Source organism: Theropithecus gelada, chromosome 19 (assembly GCF_003255815.1).
Source record: "Theropithecus gelada isolate Dixy chromosome 19, Tgel_1.0, whole genome shotgun sequence".
NCBI classification, from domain to species: Eukaryota; Metazoa; Chordata; class Mammalia; order Primates; family Cercopithecidae; genus Theropithecus; species Theropithecus gelada.
In genome coordinates this window covers 17,244,321-17,264,438 of record NC_037687.1, presented here as the reverse complement: position 1 = coordinate 17,264,438, position 20,118 = coordinate 17,244,321, and the positions used below count along the sequence as shown (strand labels likewise).

General features: G+C 56.1%; 1 protein-coding gene across 2 annotated transcripts; it reads right to left on the bottom strand.

Moving 5' to 3' along the window:
• Window positions 1-3,308: 3,308 nt before the first annotated feature.
• Window positions 3,309-19,610, bottom strand: MAP1S (microtubule associated protein 1S). 2 transcript variants are annotated; one of them, XM_025368747.1, is made up of 7 exons: window positions 19,342-19,610; window positions 17,924-18,025; window positions 14,776-14,858; window positions 13,796-13,936; window positions 10,750-13,105; window positions 4,393-4,628; window positions 3,309-3,552 (listed from the first exon to the last, which is right to left on the bottom strand). In XM_025368747.1, the coding sequence occupies exons 1-7, from the start codon at window positions 19,457-19,459 to the stop codon at window positions 3,397-3,399; spliced, it is 3,192 nt and encodes a 1,063-aa protein (XP_025224532.1). In that variant the 5' UTR covers window positions 19,460-19,610; the 3' UTR covers window positions 3,309-3,396. The 2 variants fall into 2 exon arrangements, with proteins under 2 accessions (XP_025224532.1, XP_025224533.1); XM_025368748.1 differs by lacking the exon at window positions 19,342-19,610 and adding an exon at window positions 18,530-18,958.
• Window positions 19,611-20,118: the final 508 nt, after the last annotated feature.

Here is a 20,118-nt window from a genome sequence, read left to right as displayed (position 1 = left end):
ACTGCACTCCAGCCTGGGCAACGCAGTGAGGCCCTGTCTCAAAAGAAAAGAAAAAAAAGGGCTGGGCACAGTGGTTCATGCCTGTAATCCTAGCACTTTGGGAGGCCAAGGCAGGTGGATCACCTGAGGTTAGGAGTTTGAGACCAGCCTGGCCAATATGGAGAAACCCTGTCTCTACCAAAAATACAAAAAATTAGCCGGGCCTGATGGTGCACGCCTATAGTCCCAGCTACTCAGGAGGCTGAGGTGGGAGGAACGCTTAAGCCCAGGAGGCAGAGGTTGCAGTGAGCCACCATTGAGCCACTGCAGTTGTCTGGGTGACTGAGCAAGACCCTGTCTCAAAAGAAAGAAGGAAAAAAGGCCTGGGCTGGGCATGGTGACTCATGCCTGGAATCCCAGTACTGTGGGAGGCCGAAGTGGGTGGATCATTTGAGGCCAGGAGTTTGAGACCAGTTTAGTCAACATGGCAAAAACCCATTTCTACTAAAAATACAAAAATTAGCCAGGCATGGTGGAACATGCCTATAATCCCAGCTACTCGGGAGGCTGAGGCACCGAGAATTGCTTGAACCCGGGAGCCTGAGGTTGCTGTGAGCTGAGATTGCACCATTGCACTCCAGCCTGGGCAAGAGAGAGAAACTGTCTTTAAAAAAAAAAAAAAAAAAAAGCCCATAAATAGAAGGAAACCTCCCTGGTAATGGGACAATTGAAGTAAGAACAAGTAGGCAGCAGGGGTCACTAGACAGTTTGGCCAAAACAAGAAACCCGGGGGAGTCATCCTCATGTATACATGGTGACCCCAGAAGAGGTCCATCCTTACCCTGGCAACGGAGAAAAGGCCATAACCTGAGTCCTAGCTGATGGGGGACTGGGCAGGGCTGGCTTTGCACTGCTGTGTCAACTTGCCTAGGCTGGGGCTTTCTCCGAGGACTCCCATCCCTGTAAGCTTCCGCTGCGGAGGTGTGGAGGGTGGGTAGGTGGGAGTGGGAGGTGGCTGGCTGAGCTCAGCGATATTGGCATCGGCCAGCAGGCATCGGACAGGAGGTGGCAGGCACAGGCATGGCTCCTCTGCTCCAACTGCCCTTCCTGATCACCTACCCTGTGACCATAAGACCTCGTGAAGGGCCAGGGGCACCTACCCTGTGACCATAAGACCTCGTGAAGGGCCAGGGGCACCTACCCTGTGACCATAAGACCTCGTGAAGGGCCAGGGGCACCTACCCTGTGACCATAAGACCTCATGAAGGGCCAGGGGCACCTACCCTGTGACCATAAGACCTCATGAAGGGCTAGGGGCAGTGGCTCACACCTGTAATCCCAACACTTTGGGAGGCCGAGGCGGGCGGATCATTTGAGGTCAGGAGTTTGAGCCCAGCCTGGCCAATCTGGTGAAACCCCGTCTCTACTAAAAATACAAAAATTAGCCGGGCATGGTGGCACATGCCTGTAATCCCAGCTACTCGGGAGGCTGAGGCAGGAGAATTGCTTGAACTCGGGAGGCGGAGGTTGCAGTCAGCCAAGAACCTTCAAACAGGAATTTATTCCCTCACTGCCCTGGGGGTCCGAAGTCCAAAAATCAGGTCAGCAGAGCCATGCTTCCACAGTAGCTTAGGGGAGGAAGCTTGCTTGTCTCTAACAGTGGCTTGTGGCCACATCACTCCAATTTCTGCCTCTGTCCTCACATGGCCTTGTGTTTTTTTCTGAGACAGGATATTACTGTTACCCAGGCTGGAGTGCAGTGGTTTGATCTTGGCTCACTACAACCTTCATCTCCCAGGCTCAAGTGATCTTCTCACGTCAGCCTCTGGAGTAGCTGGGACTACAGGCGTGTGCCACCATGCCCAGTGATTTTTGAATTTTTAGTAGAGATAGGGTCTTGCTATGTTTCCCAGGCTGGTCTGGAACTCCTGCGCTCAAGTGATCTGCCTGCCTTGGCCTGCCAAAATGCTGGGATTCCAGGTGTGAGCCACCGTGCCCAGCACCTTCTGTCTCTTAGAGGATCCCATGTCACTGGATGCAGAGCCTGTCTGGACAATCCAGGGTGACCTCTTGAGCTTCTTCATTGAGCAAAGGCTGGGTGCCGTGGCTCATGCCTGTATTTTCAGCACTTTGGGAGGCCAAGGTGCGTGGATCGCTTGAGGTCAGGAGTTCAAGACCAGCCTAGCCAACGTGGTGAAACCCTCTGCTAAAAATACAAAAATTAGGCCGGGTGCGGTGGCTCAAGCCTATAATCCTAGCACTTTGGGAGGCCGAGGCAGGAGGATCACGAGGTCAGGAGATCGAGACCATCCTGGCTAACATGGTGAAACCCTGTCGCTACTAAAAATACAAAAAAATTAGCTGGGTGTGGTGGCGGGCGCCTGTAGTCCCAGCTACTCAGGAGGCTGAGGCAGGAGAATGGCGTGAACCTGGGAGGCGGAGCTTGCAGTGAGCCGAGATCATGCCACTGCACTCCAGCCTCGGGGACAGAGCAAGACTCCATCTGAAACAAAAAAAAAAAAAAAAAAAATTAGCCGGGTGTGGTGGTGGGCACCTGTAATCCCAGCTACTAGAGAGTCTGAGGCACAAGAATCGCTTGAATCCAGGAGGCAGGGGTTGCAGTGAGCCAAGATCGCCCCACTGCACTCCAGCCTGGGCAACAGAGGAACACTCCATCTCAAAAAATAATAATAAAACTATATCTGCAAAGATTCTTTTTCAAAATAACATCACATTGACAGGTGTCAGGGGTCAGGAGTTGAATGTGTTTTGGGGGTTGGCTGCCATTCAACCCAGTACAGATGACATTGTATCTAATAGTAAACCTAAGTGCTTGTATTTGTGCAGAGACGGGTCAGAGTGCATTAGTCAGAAGTGGATGTTCTGTCATCTCTGGGTTTCACATTCCTCTGTAAATCCTTCCTGCAGAGTAAAACTTTCTGGAACAAGCATCCATCTCCTCTAGGGATAGCAGAATAGCTTTTGTTTGATGGCCTCGGAGCAGAGACGGGTATTCAATCTCCCCCTGCCACCAACTGGTTTGTGACAGGTAGTCAGGTAGCTACTTCGCGCCTCTAGCTTGGGCCCCTCACAGTTGCTGGGTCGGGGTGGAGGCCGCAGTGAGGAGCTCCACCGGCCAGCGGTCATTAACTGTGAGGCACTTCCTTCCCAAACCAGGCCCTGCGAAGCCTGTGTTTCTTCCATCTGCGACATGGAGGTCAGAGTGGGCCTGACCGCAGGGTCGCTGGGGATTCCACGGAAGCTGTCCCCACCCGCAGGACCAGGAGGTACATGCCAAGTCTCCCATCACAGAAAGAAGAGAGGCCACAGCCAAGTGTAGTCATGGTTTATTTCTGACGCAGCTGAATCTAGGGAAGGGCGGGCTGGGCTGAGTGGGGGAACGTGTCGGCGATGAGGCTAGAACTCCACCTTGCAGGCCGGGAAGGCGTCATCCTGCATGGACACCATGCTGTTGCTGCCCAACACCGTGATGCCCAGCGCCTGGTGCCGGGCATGCGTCTCTGCGTACCACGTATGCATGGCCACTGAGTCGAAGGTGGGAATCAGGGTCACCTGCAGGTGGGGGGGGTGTGGGGAGGGGGGACCACCAGTAAGGGGGGTGCCCCTTATCCTTCTGGCCTGGGTCCCAAGTCGCCTTCCTTTCCTGGCATTTGAGACCCCTCCAGGCTTCTCCCTGATCTTCTGTGCTCCACCTTGAGGTCTGCAATGGGTGGTCAGCCTGTCTATGAGGTCTCTGCTCCTCCCAACCAGCACCCAAAGAGCCTTCTCAGCACACAGGAGATGGAGCTCCTCCTCTGCAAGGCCTTCCTTGGCCTAAGACCCCCTCTACTCACTTGGATCTCCCCCTGCTCCTTGAACACACCAACCTCTTTCCTACCTCTGGGCCTTTGCCTGGGTCATGCACCCTACAGGGACGCTCCTTTGAAGCCAGCCTAGCAGCTGTGAGAGGGCAGGGGCCGTGGTGTGAGGCGGTCCTCCCTCTGCCCACACGCGCCTCGCTCTGCAGGGCTTGGTTTCAGTCTCTCAGCTTCATGCAGCCATGGGGGAGGGTTCTCAGCCGCACAGACACCACCCAGCCCACCTATTCCATCCCGACTAATCCTCACAGCGGAACAATGGTTAAGTGACAAGGCGTCTGGGGAAGGGATAGAACCACGAGGCTTCACAAGGCCCTACGTCCTCCCCCAGGCTTCCAGCACAGCCGATGAGGACAGTGACACGACAGAATCAGAGTCCAAAGAGACCCCTAAGGGCTGAGATGTGTGAGACTCCCATATTTGCCCCCATTGCCCTGTGGCCTGGGGGACACAGCTTAGTCTCTGAGGGTCGAGGGTGGTTTTCCCCACCTGTGCTAACTACACTCACCACTAGAGGCCCTGGGGTGACACGCACCTGCAGGTCTCGGTCCCAATGCTGCTTGCTGGCCAGCAGTGCGTCCAGGACGGCTCGCATGCCCTCCTCCTTGCGCTGGTCCTGGCCACTGATGACGTAGCAGAGCGCGCGCACGCGCTGGAAGAACTCCTCATCCACCAGGTGGGCGCTGCTCCCACTGGGCAGGTAGGCCAGGTCCAGGTAGACTGGGGACTTGGGTGGGGTGGCCGACGCCCCGGGCCGGCTGCTGGCTGACCCTGCGGGCAGGGGGATGGGGAAGAAGGGATGAGTTCCTGGGGTTGGGGAGGGGCCGAGGCTCCGAGTTTGACCTGCACCACTCAGAGCAGCTCCCTCCTCAGCAGGAGGCCTGATCTCAGAGTTTTCTGGGGAGCCCTGGTGCGCTCATGACTCCAGTGAATCTTATTTTAAGGAATGGGGTCTCGCTATGCTGCCCAGGCTCGTCTCAAACTCCTGGGCTCAAGTGATCCTCCTGCCTCAGCCTTCCAAGTAACTGGGACTACAGGTGCAGGTCACCACGCCTTGACTCCAATGACTCTTCACTCACTCTACGAACACCACCGGCCACCCCTCTGTGCCAAAAGCCTGACTCATCCCCAGCCAGTCCCTGGACATAGACATCCCCAGGGTCAGGGGGTGAGTGGGTGGCAATCAGGGAATGCTTCCTGGAAGAGGGTTTAAGAGTTTGAGCCCTGAAAGCAGCCAGTGCCTGGGCCACTCTGCTGCTTCTGCAGCATCTGTCTGGCTCAAGGGGTATTTAACAGAACCTCCTGGGCACCAGGCCCTGAAACAGGGCTGTGACCCAGACAGACAGAATCCCCGCCCCAAGGGTGATGGGGAGCCAGGGTACGTGGACAGAGCCTTGAGAGGCGGGTCCAAGATCAGTGCGGGTGCTGGGTGGGGATGAGACAGCTCGGGGGGCCTTGTCCAAACCCTGACCGTAGGGCCAAAGGGAACAAGGCCACCAGCCCCGGGCAAGTGAATGATCAACGGAATCAAAGGATACGGCCGGGTCTTGGGCACGAGAAGCCTGCCAGACCCTGCATCTTACAATCACAGCTGCTGCCCAGCTCAGAGGGTAAGAATACTAACCCCTGTCTGTACACCAACAAATGCATACCCTCAAACGAAATGGACACACTCCTAGAAACGCAAAAACTACCAAGACACAATCACAAAAAAATAGAAAATCAGCATATACCTGTAGCTAGCAAAGAGAACAAATCAGTAACTTACAACCTCCCAACAAAGAAAAGCCCTGGGGTTTTTAGAGAAAACATTTAGAGAACTAACATCAGCCTCTCTCAAACTTTTCCAAGGAACTAAAGAGGAAGGAACACTTCCTAACTCATTTCGTAAGACCAGAACTGTCTTGATACCAAAGCCAGGCACACATATTTAATTCTATAAGAAAATGCCAGTTCAATAGCCTTTATGAACAATAGCCTTTATGAACAATAATGTAAAAAATCAGGCCTGGTGCCATGGCTCATGCCTGTACTCCCAGCACTTTGGGAGGCTGAGGCAGGCAGATCACTTGAGGTCAGGAGTTCCAGACCAGCCTGGCCAACATGGTGAAACCCTGTCTCTTACTAAAACTACAAAAATTAGCTGGGCGTGGTGGCAGGCACCTGTAATCCCAGCACTTTGGGAGGCCAAGGCGGGCGGATCACAAGGTCAGGAGATCGAGACCACGGTGAAACCCCGTCTCTACTAAAACATACAAAAAATTAGCCAGGTGCCGTGGCGGGCACCTGTAGTCCCAGCTAGTCCGGATGCTGAGGCAGGAGAATGGCGTGAACCCGGGAGACAGAGCTTGCAGTGAGCCGAGATCGCGCCACTGCACTCCAGCCTGGGGAACAGAGTGAGACTCAGTCTCAAAAAAAAAAAAAAAAAAAAATAATAATAATAATAAATGAATTCAGCAAAGAAGCAAGATACAAAGTCCACAGACAAAACGCAGATGAATTTCTTTTTTTTTTTTTTTTTTTTTTTGAAGGGGGCTTCCTCTGTTACCCCCGCTTGGGGGCAGTGGTGTGATCTCGGCTCACTGCAAGCTCCGCCTCCCAGGTTCACACCGTTCTCCTGCCTCAGCCTCCCGAGTAGCTGGGACTACAGGCACCCGCCACCACGCCCGGCTAATTTTTTGTATTTTTAGTAGAGATGGGGTTTCACCGTGTTAGCCAGGATGGTCTCGATCTCCTGACCTCATGATCTGCCTGCCTCGGCCTCCCAAAGTGCTGGGATTACTGGCGTGAACCACCGTGCCCGGCCACGCAGTTGAATTTCTATACGTGAACAATGAACAATGTGAAAATGAAATTAAACAATCATGAAACAGAAGAATCAAGATAGAGAACTCACACTTCCTGATTTCAAAACTTACTACAAAGCTACAGTAGGCCGGGCGCGGTGGCTCAAGCCTGTAATCCCAGCACTTTGGGAGGCCGAGACGGGCGGATCACGAGGTCAGGAGATCGAGACCATCCTGGCTAACACGGTGAAACCCCGTCTCTACAACAAAAAATACAAAAAAAACTAGCTGGGCGATGTGGCGGGCGCCTGTAGTCCCAGCTACTCGGGAGGCTGAGGCAGGAGAATGGCGTGAACCCGGGAGGCGGAGCTTGCAGTGAGCTGAGATCCGGCCACTGCACTCCAGCCTGGGCGACAGAGCGAGACTCCGTCTCAAAAAAAAAAAAAAAAAAAAAAAAAAGCTACAGTAGTCAAAACAGTGTGATACTGACATAAAGACAGACATATAGACCAATGAAATAGAATAGAGAGGCCCGGAAATAAGTCATCACATATGTGGTCAAATGATCTTCAACAAGGGTTCCAAATATTCAATGGGGAAAGGACAGTCTTTTCAACAAATGGTGCTGGGAAAGCTGGGCCTCCACATACAAGAGAATGACGCTGGATCTTTTCATCACATACAAAAATTACCTCCAAATGGACCTCAATGTGAAAAGGAAAACTGTAAAACTCCTGGAAGAAAACATGGGGTAGAAGCTTCTCAATGTTGGATTTGACCAGGCACGGTGGCTTAGGCCTATACTCCTATTACTTTGGGAGGCCGAGGCAGGCAAATCACTTGAGTTCAGGAGTTTGAAATCAGACTGGCCAACATGGTGAAACCCTATCTCTACTAAAAATACAAAACAATTAGCCGGGTGTGGTGGTGGGTGCTTGTAATCCCAGCTACTCAAGAAGGCTGAGGCAAGAGAATCGCTTGAACCCAGGAGGCGGAGGTTGCAGTGAGCCGAGATCGCGCCCCCACACTCCAGGCTGGGAAACAGAGCCAGACTCATCCGGAAAAAAAAAAAAAAAAAAACAGAAAAGAAAAATAAATGGGATGTGGTAATCACTTATTGGGTCTGACATCAAAAGTGCAGGCAGCAAAAGAAAAAAACAGACAAAATGAACTTCGTGAGAATTTAAAACTTCTGTGCATCAAAGGGCACTAGCAAAAGAATAAAAAGACAACTCACAGAATGGGAGGAAATATTTGCAAGCCATGTATCTGCTACAGGATTAATATCCAGAATGATTTAAAAAACTCCTAAAACTCAGCAATGGAAAACAACTCAATTTAAAAATGGGAAAGTGGGCTAGGCGTGGTGGCTCACGCCTATAATCCCAACACTTTGGGAGGCCAAGGCAAGAGAATCGCTTGAGGGTGGGAGTCCAAGATCAGCCTGGGCAATTCCGTCTTCACAAAACATTAAAAAATTAGCCAGGCACCACGGCATGCACCTGTGTAGTCCCAGCTACTTGGGAGGCTGAGCTGGGAGAATCACTTGAGTCCAGGAAGTTGAGGCTATAATGCGCTGTGTTTGCACTACACTCCAGCATGGGTGACAGACTGAGACCTTGTCTCTAAAAAGCAAAATAAAATTTAAAAATGAGCAAAGGAATTGAATAGACATTTCTCCAAAGAAGACAGACAAATGGCCAATAGGCATATGAAAAGATGCTCAACATCACTAGTCATTAGGGACACGAAAATCAAAACCACAATGAGATCCCACCTCACACCCATTAGACTGACTAGTGTCAAGCAGCTGCTGTGGAAAAGTCTGGCAGTTCATCCAAAATTAAACATTGAGGCGGGTGTGGTGGCTTATGGCTATAATCCCAAAACTTTGGGAGGCTGAGGCCAAAGGATCACTTGAGCTCAGGGGTTCAAGACCAGCCAGGACAACATAGTGAGACCTCAGTGCTACGGAAAAATTTTAAAATTAGCTGGGCATAGGCTGGGCGCAGTGGCTCACGCCTGTAATCCCAGTACTTTGGTTGGCCAAGGTGGAAATATCACGAGGTCAGGAGTTCGAGATCAGCCTGGCCAGCATGGTGCAACCTTGTCTCTACTAAAAATGCAAAAATTAGCCGGGTATAGTGGCGCGTGCCTGTAATCCCAGCTGCTTGGGAGGCTGAGGGAGGAGAATCGCTTGACCCCGGGAGGTGGAGGTTGCAGTGAGGTGAGATTGCACCACTGCCTGGCAACAGAGCGAGACTCTGTCTCAAAAAAAAAAAAAATTAGCTGGGCGTTATTGTGCGTGTCTGTGGTCCCTGCTGTTCAGGAGGTTGAGGTGGGAGGGTTGCTTGAACCTGGGAGGTGGAGGCTGCAGTGAGCCATGTTTGTGCCACTGCACTCCAGCCTGGATGACAGAGTGAGACTCTCAGGAAAAAAAAAAAAAAAAAAAAAAAAAACAAGGAAAAAACAGCACAGCAGGCCAGAGACCCTCTCCTCCACAAGGCCTGCTTAAAACGTGAGCCTTTGGCTGGTGTCTGGGAACCTGGATCTTAGGAAGAGGGTTCCCACCATTCCCTGTCTGAGAGGGGCTCCCTGTGCCTGGACTGGACCACACACCTGATTTCTCCTTTTTGGGGAGTCTAGAGTGTGAGTGCCAGGCAAAGGATGCCTATGTAATGGCCCAATAGCAACCCGGGCATGCTGTCTCTAATGAGCTCCATGAGGGACACGTTGTTACAACTTGCTACTGGAGAAATGCAGCCTGTGGTGTGCAGCCCTACTGGGAGAGGATTCTGGAAACTTCTTCCTTTGGACTTCACCCTATGTGCCTTTTCTCTTTACTGATTTTGCTCTGCTATGAGTGCAACCACAGGCCGCGTCCTCCTAACCGATCAGTTACATAAAATACGCTATTGAAATTTTCAAATGGGCCGGGTACAGCAGCTCATGCCTGCAATCCCAGCACTTTGGGAGGCCGAGGCAGGTGGATCACAAGGTCAGGAGATCAAGCCCATCCTGGCTAACACGGTGAAACCCCGTCTGTAGTAAAAATACAAAAAACTAGCCGGGCGTGGTGGCGGGTGCCTGTAGACCTAGCTACTCGGGAGGCTGAGGCAGGAGAATGGCGTGAACCCGGGAGGCGGAGCTTGCAGTGAGCCAAGATCACGCCACTGCACTCCAGCCTGGGCGACAGAGTGAGACTCCATCTCAAAAAAAAAAAATTTTTTTTTCAAATGTTTCATTTTACTTATTGTGGCTTCTAGAAACCCACAATTGGCATACATGCTCACCTGTCCAGGCACCTCAGAATGGCAAGTGCTTCAACACTGAGGTCAGTTTCCATTTCACAGGAGAAACTGAGCCCCAGAGAGGGTGGGCATGGCTGAGGTCACACAATTACGAACAAGAGGACTTGGCTGGGCGTGGTGGCTCACACCTGTAATCCCAGCACTTTGGGAGGCCAAGGTGGACAGATCACCTGAGGTCCGGAGTTTGAGACCAGCCTGGCCAACATGGTGAAACCAAGACTCTACTAAAAATACAAAAATTAGCCGGGCGTGGTGGCTCGCACCTGTAATCCCACCTACTCGGGAGGCTGAGGCAGGAGAATCATTTGAACCCAGAAGGCAGAGGTTGCAGTGAGCCAAGATCGTGCCATTGCACTCCAGCCTGGGCAACAAGAGCGAAACTTTGTCTCAAAAAAAAAAAAAGAACAGGAGGACTGGCAGGGCACCGTGGCTCATGCCAGTAATCCCAGCACTTTGGGAGGCTGAGGTGGGCACACAGCTTAAGGCCAGGAGTTTGAAATCAGCCTGGGCAACATAGTAACACCCTATCTCTACCAAAAAGTTTAAAATTAGGCAGGCGTGGTGGCCGTGCCAGTACTCTCAGCTACTGGAGAGGCTGAACTGGGAGGGTGGCTTGAGCCCCCGAGTTCGAGGCTGCAAAAAGCTGTGATTTCGCCACTGCACTCCAGCCCAGGAGACAGAGTGAGACCATCTCTTTTTAAAAAAACGGAAAAAGTAAAAACAGGAGGAAGAGCTATGCTCTCTCCAGCCTAAGCAGCTGCTAACCCAGCCCAGGGCCCCAGTTCCAGCACTCACCCGACGGGCCTCGAGTGGCAGTCTTGGGGGTTGAGGACTTTCTGGACAGGGGTGCCCGGCCTCCCTTCTCACTGGGCTCACTCCGGGCACTGAGTGGTCGGCTGGCACGGTCCCCACCAGCAAGTCCCTTGGTTTTGGCAGCAGCCAGTGGAGTGGCTTTGGGGGCGGCAGCACGTGAGTTGGGGCGAGCCAGGGGCTTCCGGGTGCGGCTGATGTTCTCCGTCTGCCGCGCTGTCTTGGGGGGCAGCATCTCGGGGTCCACCATGCAGATGCTGGATGGGTCAGGCAGTGGCGGGGGAACCCTGAGGGGGTCAGGCAAAGGGTCGTGGCGAGGGACTCCGAAGCCCTCTGTGTCGTCGTCTGAGTCTGCGGCACCGGGGGCCAGGGGCACGGGGTCTGAGTCAGACAGGGTGGGCAGGGACTCGCTGACCGATGTAGGGGGCGTCTCCTCGGCCCCCAGCCCACCTGCCCGCTCCTGTGACCGGGCACTGCTGTCATTCGAGCTGCCGGGGGACGCAGGTGCCGGTGCCATGGGCACCGCCTTGCGATGTTCAAACTCACAGGGTGACACCAGGCACAGGTCCACATCGTGTGGGGAGGCCGAGCGCCGTGCCCGGGGGCCACGCAGTGGGAGGCTCAGCCCAGCCTCACTGGTGGGGGCGGATGGCGGCAGTACCTGCTCAAAGGACACGGACAGGGACTCGTCCACCTCGGTAGAGTGCGGGGAGCCCACCTCTGCGGGCAGTGACGGCGTGGTCACCGTGGGTGTGGTCACTGTGGGTGAGGCGTCGGGCCCCGCCTCGCCGCCCCGCAGTGGGCTCAGTGACAGCCGCCCGCTACCCTCCGCGGGGCTCCGGCGGGACTCAGGGGAGGGCGTGCGTGGCCTTGGGAAAGAGTTGGCGGCCAAAGGCAGCTCCAGCGCCTTCTCCTCCCCGGCTGGGATTGGCCCCAGCTCCAGGCTGGGCGTGGCCACCAGCTGGGAGGCCGGGGAGCCGCAGGCCGCAATGGGGGGGCTGGCTTCTCCACATCGGAGGCTGGGCGGGCTGCGGGGTCCATTTGCTACCTGCGGGAAGCCAGACTGGGATGTGCTGGGCGCTGTGCTGGGTGCTTTGCGGGTCTTGGGTGCCGCCTGGGCACCTGTCTTCTTGAGGTTGGGCACAGAAGAGGCTGCCCGGCGCACCTCCCGTGGCTGGGTCCGGGAAACACTCGGTTTAGGGTCTTTCTTCAAATCTCGGGGGATCCTGGCTTCTTTCTCAGCCTTCCGCGGTGCCTCAGCCCGTGCTGGCTCCTTGCGGGTCACCCCAGGGCGCTCCTGGCCAGGTCTAGGGTGGGTGGCCAATAGGCCCTCTCTCTTCGAGCTGTCCCGGGAGCCCACGCTCTCTTTGCTCTCAGCTCGCCGCGGCCCCTCCAGGTCCTGGGGCGTCACCACGGGCTCTCGCAGGAACCTCAAGTGCTGCAGGCGGACCAGGCCGTCCAGGAGGCAGGCGGGCGGGGTGCAGCCAGGGAACAGCACGCGCACCACCTTCTCGCCAGGGCCCGCGGGGTGCCACACCAGCAGGGCGCACACGGAGGCCAGCGTGCGCTCGGTGCCGGCGGAGGGCGGGTGCAGCACGTACATGTCCAGCCGGCCCACGCCCATCTTCTCGAAGAGCACAGTGGGCTTGGCTGGCACCGGGCCGCGGCTGAGTGGCAGGGGCGTGATGCCCAGCTGCGCCAAGAGGCTCAGCGCCAGCTCCGCCTCATCCTCGCCGCGCGCCAGCCGCGACGCGGCCTCGCAGGCGTTGAAGAACACGACCCCCAGGTTGGGGGAGATGAGCCTGCGCAGCCTGTCGTCCCAGGAGCCCCCACCAGCAGCCACCTCGGAGCGCTCCGCCAGTTTGCGCCGCAGCAGGCTGTTGAGGCCAGGGAGGCTATCGGCGCCAGGGTGGGTCACCAGCACGGCATCCACGCGGTCCAGGTGCCGCACCAGCTTCCAGAAACTGGACTTGGGGTTTGAGCCACCGTTGACCAGCACGGTGAAGCCATTAACGGCGAAGAAGGCGGCATCCCCAAGGCCTCCGGGGAAGATGTAGCAGCAGGGCCGGCCCAGCCTGAGGAAGCCCCCGGAGGTCGGGGGCTCCAGCAGCTCGAAGGGGGACGGCGGCTCCAGAGACTCAGCCACGTACTCCAAGAACTCGCACAGGCCCTCGGAGTTGGGCAGCTGCGCCGGGGGGTTCAGCCGCAGCTGGAGCCGGAGCGCCCCCTGTAGGCCGGACACAGCAGGTGCCAGCTGGGCCCAGTCACCAAAGGTGGGGCAGGTGATGGTGAGTATGGGCGGCTGCGCAGGTGGGGGCGTGGTGGCCAGGATGTCCCGGATCTGTATGGAGGGGGAGTGGTAAGGGACCATCTAAAGCTAGTGGTAAGGAACCACCTAGAGGGGGAATGGTAAGGGACCACCGCGGCAACACCCAGCCCAGTGGGAAACCTGGGTGAGGATACCCTCAGCCTTCCCCCACCCTGAGGCCTGCTCCTCAGCACCCTCCCGCCAAAACCCAACCCTCTCCAGCGCCAGGAGGCTCTCTGGTCTGGCCTCACCTCCTGCCTCTCCTTCCCCGTCAAATGCCTCCCTGCCCCAGGGCCTTTACACTCAGCATTCTCTCCTCCCAGGGCACAGCTTCCTCCAAGGAGACCCTCCACAGCCCACCTCTGTCTACTGAACCTTTTCTCACCACTTTTAAGTGCCCCACTCCAGTGTGAAAATGTGGTTTGCCAGAGACTTTTGCCCACGTGTCCTGCCCAGACTGTGGGCACCAGAAAGACCCATTTGGCTCCATCCCACATCAGGACTTTGGGACATCAGCTGCTCTACAGACCCAGCTCACACCACACCCTTTCCGGGCAATGGGACTGACCCTGGACAGCCAGGAGGCACGTGTCACCACTGCCACCCTACAGAGGAGGGGGAGACCAGGTCATGGAAAACAGCAGGTCGCTGGGGCCACACAGCCCGATGCAGACAAGCCAGGATGGAGCTGGGAAAGTGGGGGATGGCAAAGGGGTGGCTTACCTCTCTGTCCTTCAGGACCTGGAGGAAGTGGTGAGGCGAAAAGCCCCCTGTCTGTAGCAGCAGCTCCCCTGTCTCCTCCAGGCAGGGCCCAGCCAACACCAGTAGCTTGTGAGAGGCAGGGTCCAACAGAAGGTTCCGGAGCTGAGGGAGGGGTGAGCACTAAAGGCCCCGTTCTGTGCAGTGGCGTATCCAGCAGTCCTCTTTGGGGTGGCCTCGAGTTGATACATAGCCACCCCTCTCCTGCCCTCACCCCACAGCCAGCCCAGTGCTCAACCAGCTATGAGAGCAGTCTCCTGGTCTCCTGCTGGGCCCTGGAGCAACTCTAGCAAACTCCTATTCATCTTACAAAGCCCAACTCTGATGTCCCTTCCTTCTAAAGGCACTCACTGCCCTTTCTGGGCTCTCTCTAGTCCACCTCTCCCTCCAGCCCAGCCCTGATGCCACAGGGCTGGGGGCGTCTGTGTCTCGCTCTGTCTCCTAAAGACTGAGAGTTCCTCAAGGGAATAAAAGGGAAACGTTCTGATCCAAGGAATCAACCTGTAAGAAAGTGTGCAGTGGGATGCCCCAGGGCTCTGTCTGGTTCATCTTCCTGATGTATAATTGGTGGAGTACAGATGGCCACAAGCCGGTTGGTATTAGTGAGTCAATTCAGACAACTCCTGGGGCCTAGCCGGAGGGAACCCACGGGACGCAAACCTCAGTCTGCTCTGGCCTTCCGGGCTCCAGACGCACGCTGTCCTGGGCCCTAGGCTAGGAGTGCTTACTCCCTCCCTCCCAAACCCAGGCTTTTCTGCTCCCACCCCAGAGGAGGGAAGAAGCAGAGGCTGGAGCCACGGGGAAGGCTTCGTGGGCGAGGAAGTGTGGTGCCGGGTGTCTCGAGAGGATCTGGGGCAGCATGAAGACAAGGACACGAGACAGGAAGACAGAGACGGCATGGGTCCCAGCAGCCCGCCCCCTCCAGGATGTCAGCCATTCCCTACCTCATCACACAGGGACTTGTCCGATGGGTTCAGGAGGACCAGGGTCTCCAGGCTGTCTCCACGGTGGTGCAGGCTCCGCTGGCCTGTGGGGGAATCAGGCCATCCTGGAGTCAAATCCTGCCTCCCCGTATGACCCTCAGGGAACACGAACCCCTCTGGGAACCCACCCAGGGAACATACGGAGATTAACAGGCGCACGGCAGAGAACCAGGCAAGAAAGAGAAACTCAACCACCCCGGCTGGCCTAAGAGAGGCAGTAACCAGAGGGCCCCGTCATGCGCAGGGCCTGGTTTGCAGCTGTCACCCCTGTGGGTGATGCCACCGTTACACTCCTTTTTTTTTTTTTTGAGATGGAGTCTTGCTCTGTGCAGTGGAAGCTGGAGTGCAGTGGTGCAATCTCAGCTCACTGCAAGCTCCGCTCTTCCTCCCAGGTTCATGCCATTCTCCTGCCTCAGCCTCCCGAGTAGCTGAGACTACAGGTGCCCGCCACCACATCCAGCTAATTTTTTGTATTTTTAGTAGAGATGGGGTTTCACCGTGTTAGCCAGGATGGTCTTGATCTCCTGACCCGGTGATCCGCCCACCTTGGCCTCCCAAAGTCCCAAAGTGCTGGGATTACAGGCGTAAGCCACTGTGCCCAGCCCTTCTTTTTTTTGTTGTTTTTTTTTTGGAGGCGGAGTTTTGCTCTTGTTGCCCAGGCAACGGCACAACCTCAGCTCACTGAAACCTCCACCTCCTGGGTTCAAGCAATTCTCCTGCCTCAGCCTCCCAAGTAGCTGGGATTACAGGCACACGCCACCACGCCCCACTCATTTTTTGAATTCTTAGTAGAGACGGGGTTTTACCATGTGGGTCAGGCTGGGCTCAAACTCCTGACCTCAGGTGATCCGCTTGCCTCGTCCTCCCACAGTGCTGGGATTACAAGATTGATCCACTGCACCCGCCCAGCCACATTTATTTTTTAGACAGAGCCAGAGCTCGAGGAGGGCCAATGAGGGTAATCCTGGACCAGGGTATATCCGGAGCAAAGGCCCTGAGGCAGGACTCAGCTAGGGGTGGGGCAGCATAAGGGCCTGGGCTGAAGTGGGACTGTTTCTGGGATCCTGACCCTGCTCTGTCCCCCAGGGCCTATCTGTGTTTTAAACATCCATACTGAGAGAAGGCTGGCAAGGAACCAGAGCCAGGGGAGGGCCAGTGAGGGCCAACTCGGACCAGGGTACAGCACGAGCCAAGGCCCTGAGGCAGGACTGAACTGTAAACAAGGCTGAGTCTGGAGAGGCAAAGACCGTCTGGTGTTGCCAGCCCTTATCACATTTAGCTTGCTTTCTTCCCTTCTTTTCCCTTTTCTCTCTCTTTCTCTCTCTCTCACCTCTATCACATTGAGCTTTCTCTTTCTCTCCTTCCCTCTCTCTCCCCCTCCCTCCCTCTCTCTCTCATTTTTTTTTTAGATGGAGTCTCCCTCTATTGCCCAGGCTGAAGTGTAGTGGCGTGATCTCGGCTCACTGCAACCTCCGCCTCCTGAGTTCAAGCAATTCTCCAGCCTCAGCCTCCCAAGTAGCTGGGGTTATAGGCGCTTGCCACCACACCTGGCTAATTTTTGTATTTTTAGTAGAGATGGAGTTTCACCATACTGGTCAGGCTGGTCTCGAACTCCTGACCTCAGGTGATCCACCCATTTCAGCCTTCCAAAGTTCTGGGATTACAGGCGTGAGCCACCGCGCCAGGTCTAACTTTTATTTTTTGAGACAGGGTCTCGCTCTGTTGCCCAGACTGAAGTGCAGTGGCACAAATCTTAGCTCACAGGAGCCTCTGCCTCCTGGGTTCAAGCGATCCTCCCTTCTTGGGCTCCTGAGTAGCTGGGACTACAGGCATGCACCACCAGGGCCCCCTTGTTTTTGTATTATCAGCAGAGACAGGGTGTCGCCATGTTGCCCTGGCTGGTTTTAAACTCCTGACCTCAAACAGTCCTCCCACCTTGACCTCCCAAAGTGTTGGGATTACAGGCGAGAGCCACCCCACCCAGCCTTAGCACGCTTTTTGCCACACACGGATATTGCCCCATTCAGGTGGGGAAGTCAAGGCATAGAGAGGGGAAGCGGCCACAAAGGTCGCACACAGCAGACAGGATTTCCAGCTCCACTTTCTGCTCCATAAAGTGTCAGGAAGCCACAAGGACCCACTGGGACAATGAGACGACGGACACTTCCTTCCTCTCCAGCAGCCGCTGGGAGGTGACTCAAGAGACCATCAAGAGCAGGGGGCAGCTGCAGGCAACACCCAAGCCCTGCCTGCCTGCCTGCTGCCCTGCTCACGCTGGGTCACCCCAGAAGGGAGCCTCCTGCTGAGTTGGGCCCTCCTTGATCTCACTCCTTTTCAGTTCCCTATCTACTGTATACCCAGCCCTGTGGCTGTGAACCAAGTTCAGTCCCTGCCTGCAAGGGGCCCACACTCCATCTTCCAGAGCCTCCTCAGTGCCCCCTCCACCTTCTAGATGGTCTTTTTTTTGGGGGGGGGGGATAGAGTCCCTCCCACTCTGTCACTCAGGCCAGAGTACAGTGGCACAATCTCAGCCCACTGTAAACTCTGCCTCCTGGGTTCAAGTGATCCTCCCACCTCAGCCTCCCAAGTAGCTGGGATTACAGGTGCCTGCCACCACGCCCAGTTAATTTTTGTATTTTTAGTAGAGACAGGCTCCATGTTGGCCAGGTTAGTCTTGAACTAACCCCAAGTGATCTACCCACCGTGGCCTCCCAAAGTGCTGGGATCAGAGGCACGAGCCACCGTGCCCAGTCCATTCTAGATGTTCTGTCCACTGCTGGGTCTTGGCTGGGGCGCTTCCCTCCCACTGGACATACCAGTCATAGCATTTATCATTAAAAAACTCCCTCCTCAGAGAGCTCCCTGCCTCTTCCCCCTTCAGTACCAGTTTCCTCATCTGTCAATCGGGGACAAAAATACCAGTTCCTGCACTGTGGGTTGCTGAGGACTGAAGGGGTTATCACTAGGTCAGGGCTTACATTTGAAAGGTCTCAGCTGTATTACTACTGTTGTTATTTACAGCTGCACCCCACCCCCCATGCCTGGCACACGGCTGGCACTTGCCCAATGAACAAGAGGTAGGGAGCAGCCAGGGGGACCCCAGCCTCACCTTTCACAATGCTGGAGAAGGTGGCAGAGTGTCGGGACACAAAGACCTTGAGCTGTTCATCGAGGTTGCAGATGCCAGGATCGACATCCCAAGACCGGATGCCTGGTGAGAAGGAGGGATCAAGGCGGGAGTTCAGCCAGGCCTCCCAGCTCCCAGAATATTTAAATAATGAGCATCCCGTGGGTGGGGAGCGCCCCAGCCTCCTCCCTTCACTCACAGCTTGGAGACTCAAAAGTACCCAACACCTTCAGGTCTCACTGCAGCTGAGCCAGGGCACCCAGAGCACACCTCATCATTTTACAGGCAAGATTCATCAGCAACAAAGCCTCCACCTCCTCCATCTCCACCTCCTCGCTGCTCCTATGCCCTGTCAGACCCATTTCCACTCGCCGCCCTTGCAACAGCTGTTCCCCCTGCCTGGAAGCCCATCCCCCTGCCGCCCCCACCTGTTCCTACTGGCCAAGGGCCCTTCCCCCTCAGCACCTTCGGGTGCTAAGACTGACTGTCCTCGCAGTCCCTTGCAGCCTTCTGATGCCTCCTGACACCATGTGAGCTGGAAGCTTCTTCCATCTCCTCACTGGCTTTGGGTCCATCCCCCCACCAGACCTGTGCTGGCAGGGCTGAACCTGTCTATCATCCCGGCCGTATCCCTGTGCCCACTGCCCAAAGGCCTGGCGCATAACAGGTGCTCACTAAACACTCCTCAAGCACATGAACCGAGGTGCGTGTTCCTGTCCCATTTTACACGCAATGAAACGCGCAGGTCCAGATGCTCCGAGGAATGGGGGATGAACACCCATCTCCACCCACGGGCGCATCACGCCCGCCAGTCCCACTGTGCCAGTACCACTGTGCCAAGTGGCTGCAGGTGAACCTGGCAGGTGCACCTATGACTCACCTACCTAGGTGCCAAATCCCCAGGGCAGGCCGCACCCGCCCACACCCCAATTAGCAGCTCCTTGTGCGGCAACAGAAAGCGGGCCCCGGGGCTCCTGGCCCAGCCTCCCCCATATCTGCTTCTCCCTCCGGGAGATCTCTAAGCTGCTAAGACCTGGAGATCCAAAGCGACCTCAAGCCCTCCCCCCGGGCGGGGCCAATCAGGAGAGAAGCGGAGCCGTGGTCCAACTGCACGGGTCCCCAGGCCCAGGCCCGTGTCCCCTCCCGATCTTCACCCGGAGTTGGGGCGGGGCAGCCCTGCCCCAGCCTAGGCCCCGATGCCACTTCCTCCACGGGCACCCACAGGAATCCGCCTTTGCTCGCGTTGTGCGCCTAACGGTGAAGGCGACCCAACCCCGGGCCCGCGACCCCCGCCCCGGAGCCCGGGCCCCGCCGCAGCCGCCCCACCCCCCCGGCCCCGGGCCCAGACGCGCGAACGTGCCCGCCTCCCGGGCTCCCGCACGCCCCCGGGCCAGCCCGACCTCGTTCGAGCTCCTCCAGGACGTAGGTGAGGAGCCCCGGGCTGCCGAACTCGCTGCCCACCACGAGGAGCAGCGAGCTCGGGGCCGCTGCAACCCCAGACCCAGTTACCGCCGCCATCTTCGGGCCGCCCCGGCGTTCTCAGCGCCCGCCCCACAGGCCCCGCCTCTTAAAGGGGCCGCACCGGAAGGCCTGAAGACCCCGCCCGGAACCACCCCCTCCCCGCCCCTTTTTGTCGACCACCTACAGGCCCTTTGAGGTCGTCGAGAGCAGGGAATGCGGGGCCTAAAGGGGTTGGCGGACTCCCGGGTGTCCGCTTGGGAGCCGCCTCTCCCAAGTGACCATTCATTCATTCACTTTTTTTTTTTATTGAACAAGCTTTGATCGCGTGCCTGGTGCATGTAGGTCAGAATTCCTGCCCCCCAGGAACTCACATCACATGACAGTAGGCTGGATCAGAACTCGGCGCCTATGGATGGTCCCAGCTCTCTAGGTCAGGACTTGAACAGAGAAAAGAGCTCTATCTTGTAGGTAGGGCTTTAAGGGATGTGTAGGAGTTTGCCTTGTGTGGGTGGTGGGGCAAGAGCACCTAAGGCAGAAGTTTACAGCACGTGCAAAGTTTTAGAGGTAAGAAAGTACATGTGTGTTTGGGACACAACCGAAGCACTCTGGGCCTGCCTGGAACAGGGCAACAGTTATTCTGCACCTCCCGTGCACCAGGCATTTTATTGCATTAGCTCATTACATACAAGCACAAAGCGATGAGGTAGGCACAGTTA

What these genes read in the sequence shown, in the direction of transcription:
- MAP1S (XM_025368747.1), bottom strand. Translation starts at nt 19,459, where the DNA reads ATGGCGGCGGTAACTGGGTCTGGGGTTGCAGCGGCCCCGAGCTCGCTG. An exon ending in CTTCTCCAGCATTGTGAAAG is followed by an intron (nt 14,859 to 17,923) that starts GTGAGGCTGGGG and finishes ATTCCCCCACAG; the next exon opens with GCCAGCGGAGCCTGCACCAC. An exon ending in TGCCACTCGAGGCCCGTCGG is followed by an intron (nt 4,629 to 10,749) that starts GTGAGTGCTGGA and finishes CCCTGCCCGCAG; the next exon opens with GGTCAGCCAGCAGCCGGCCC.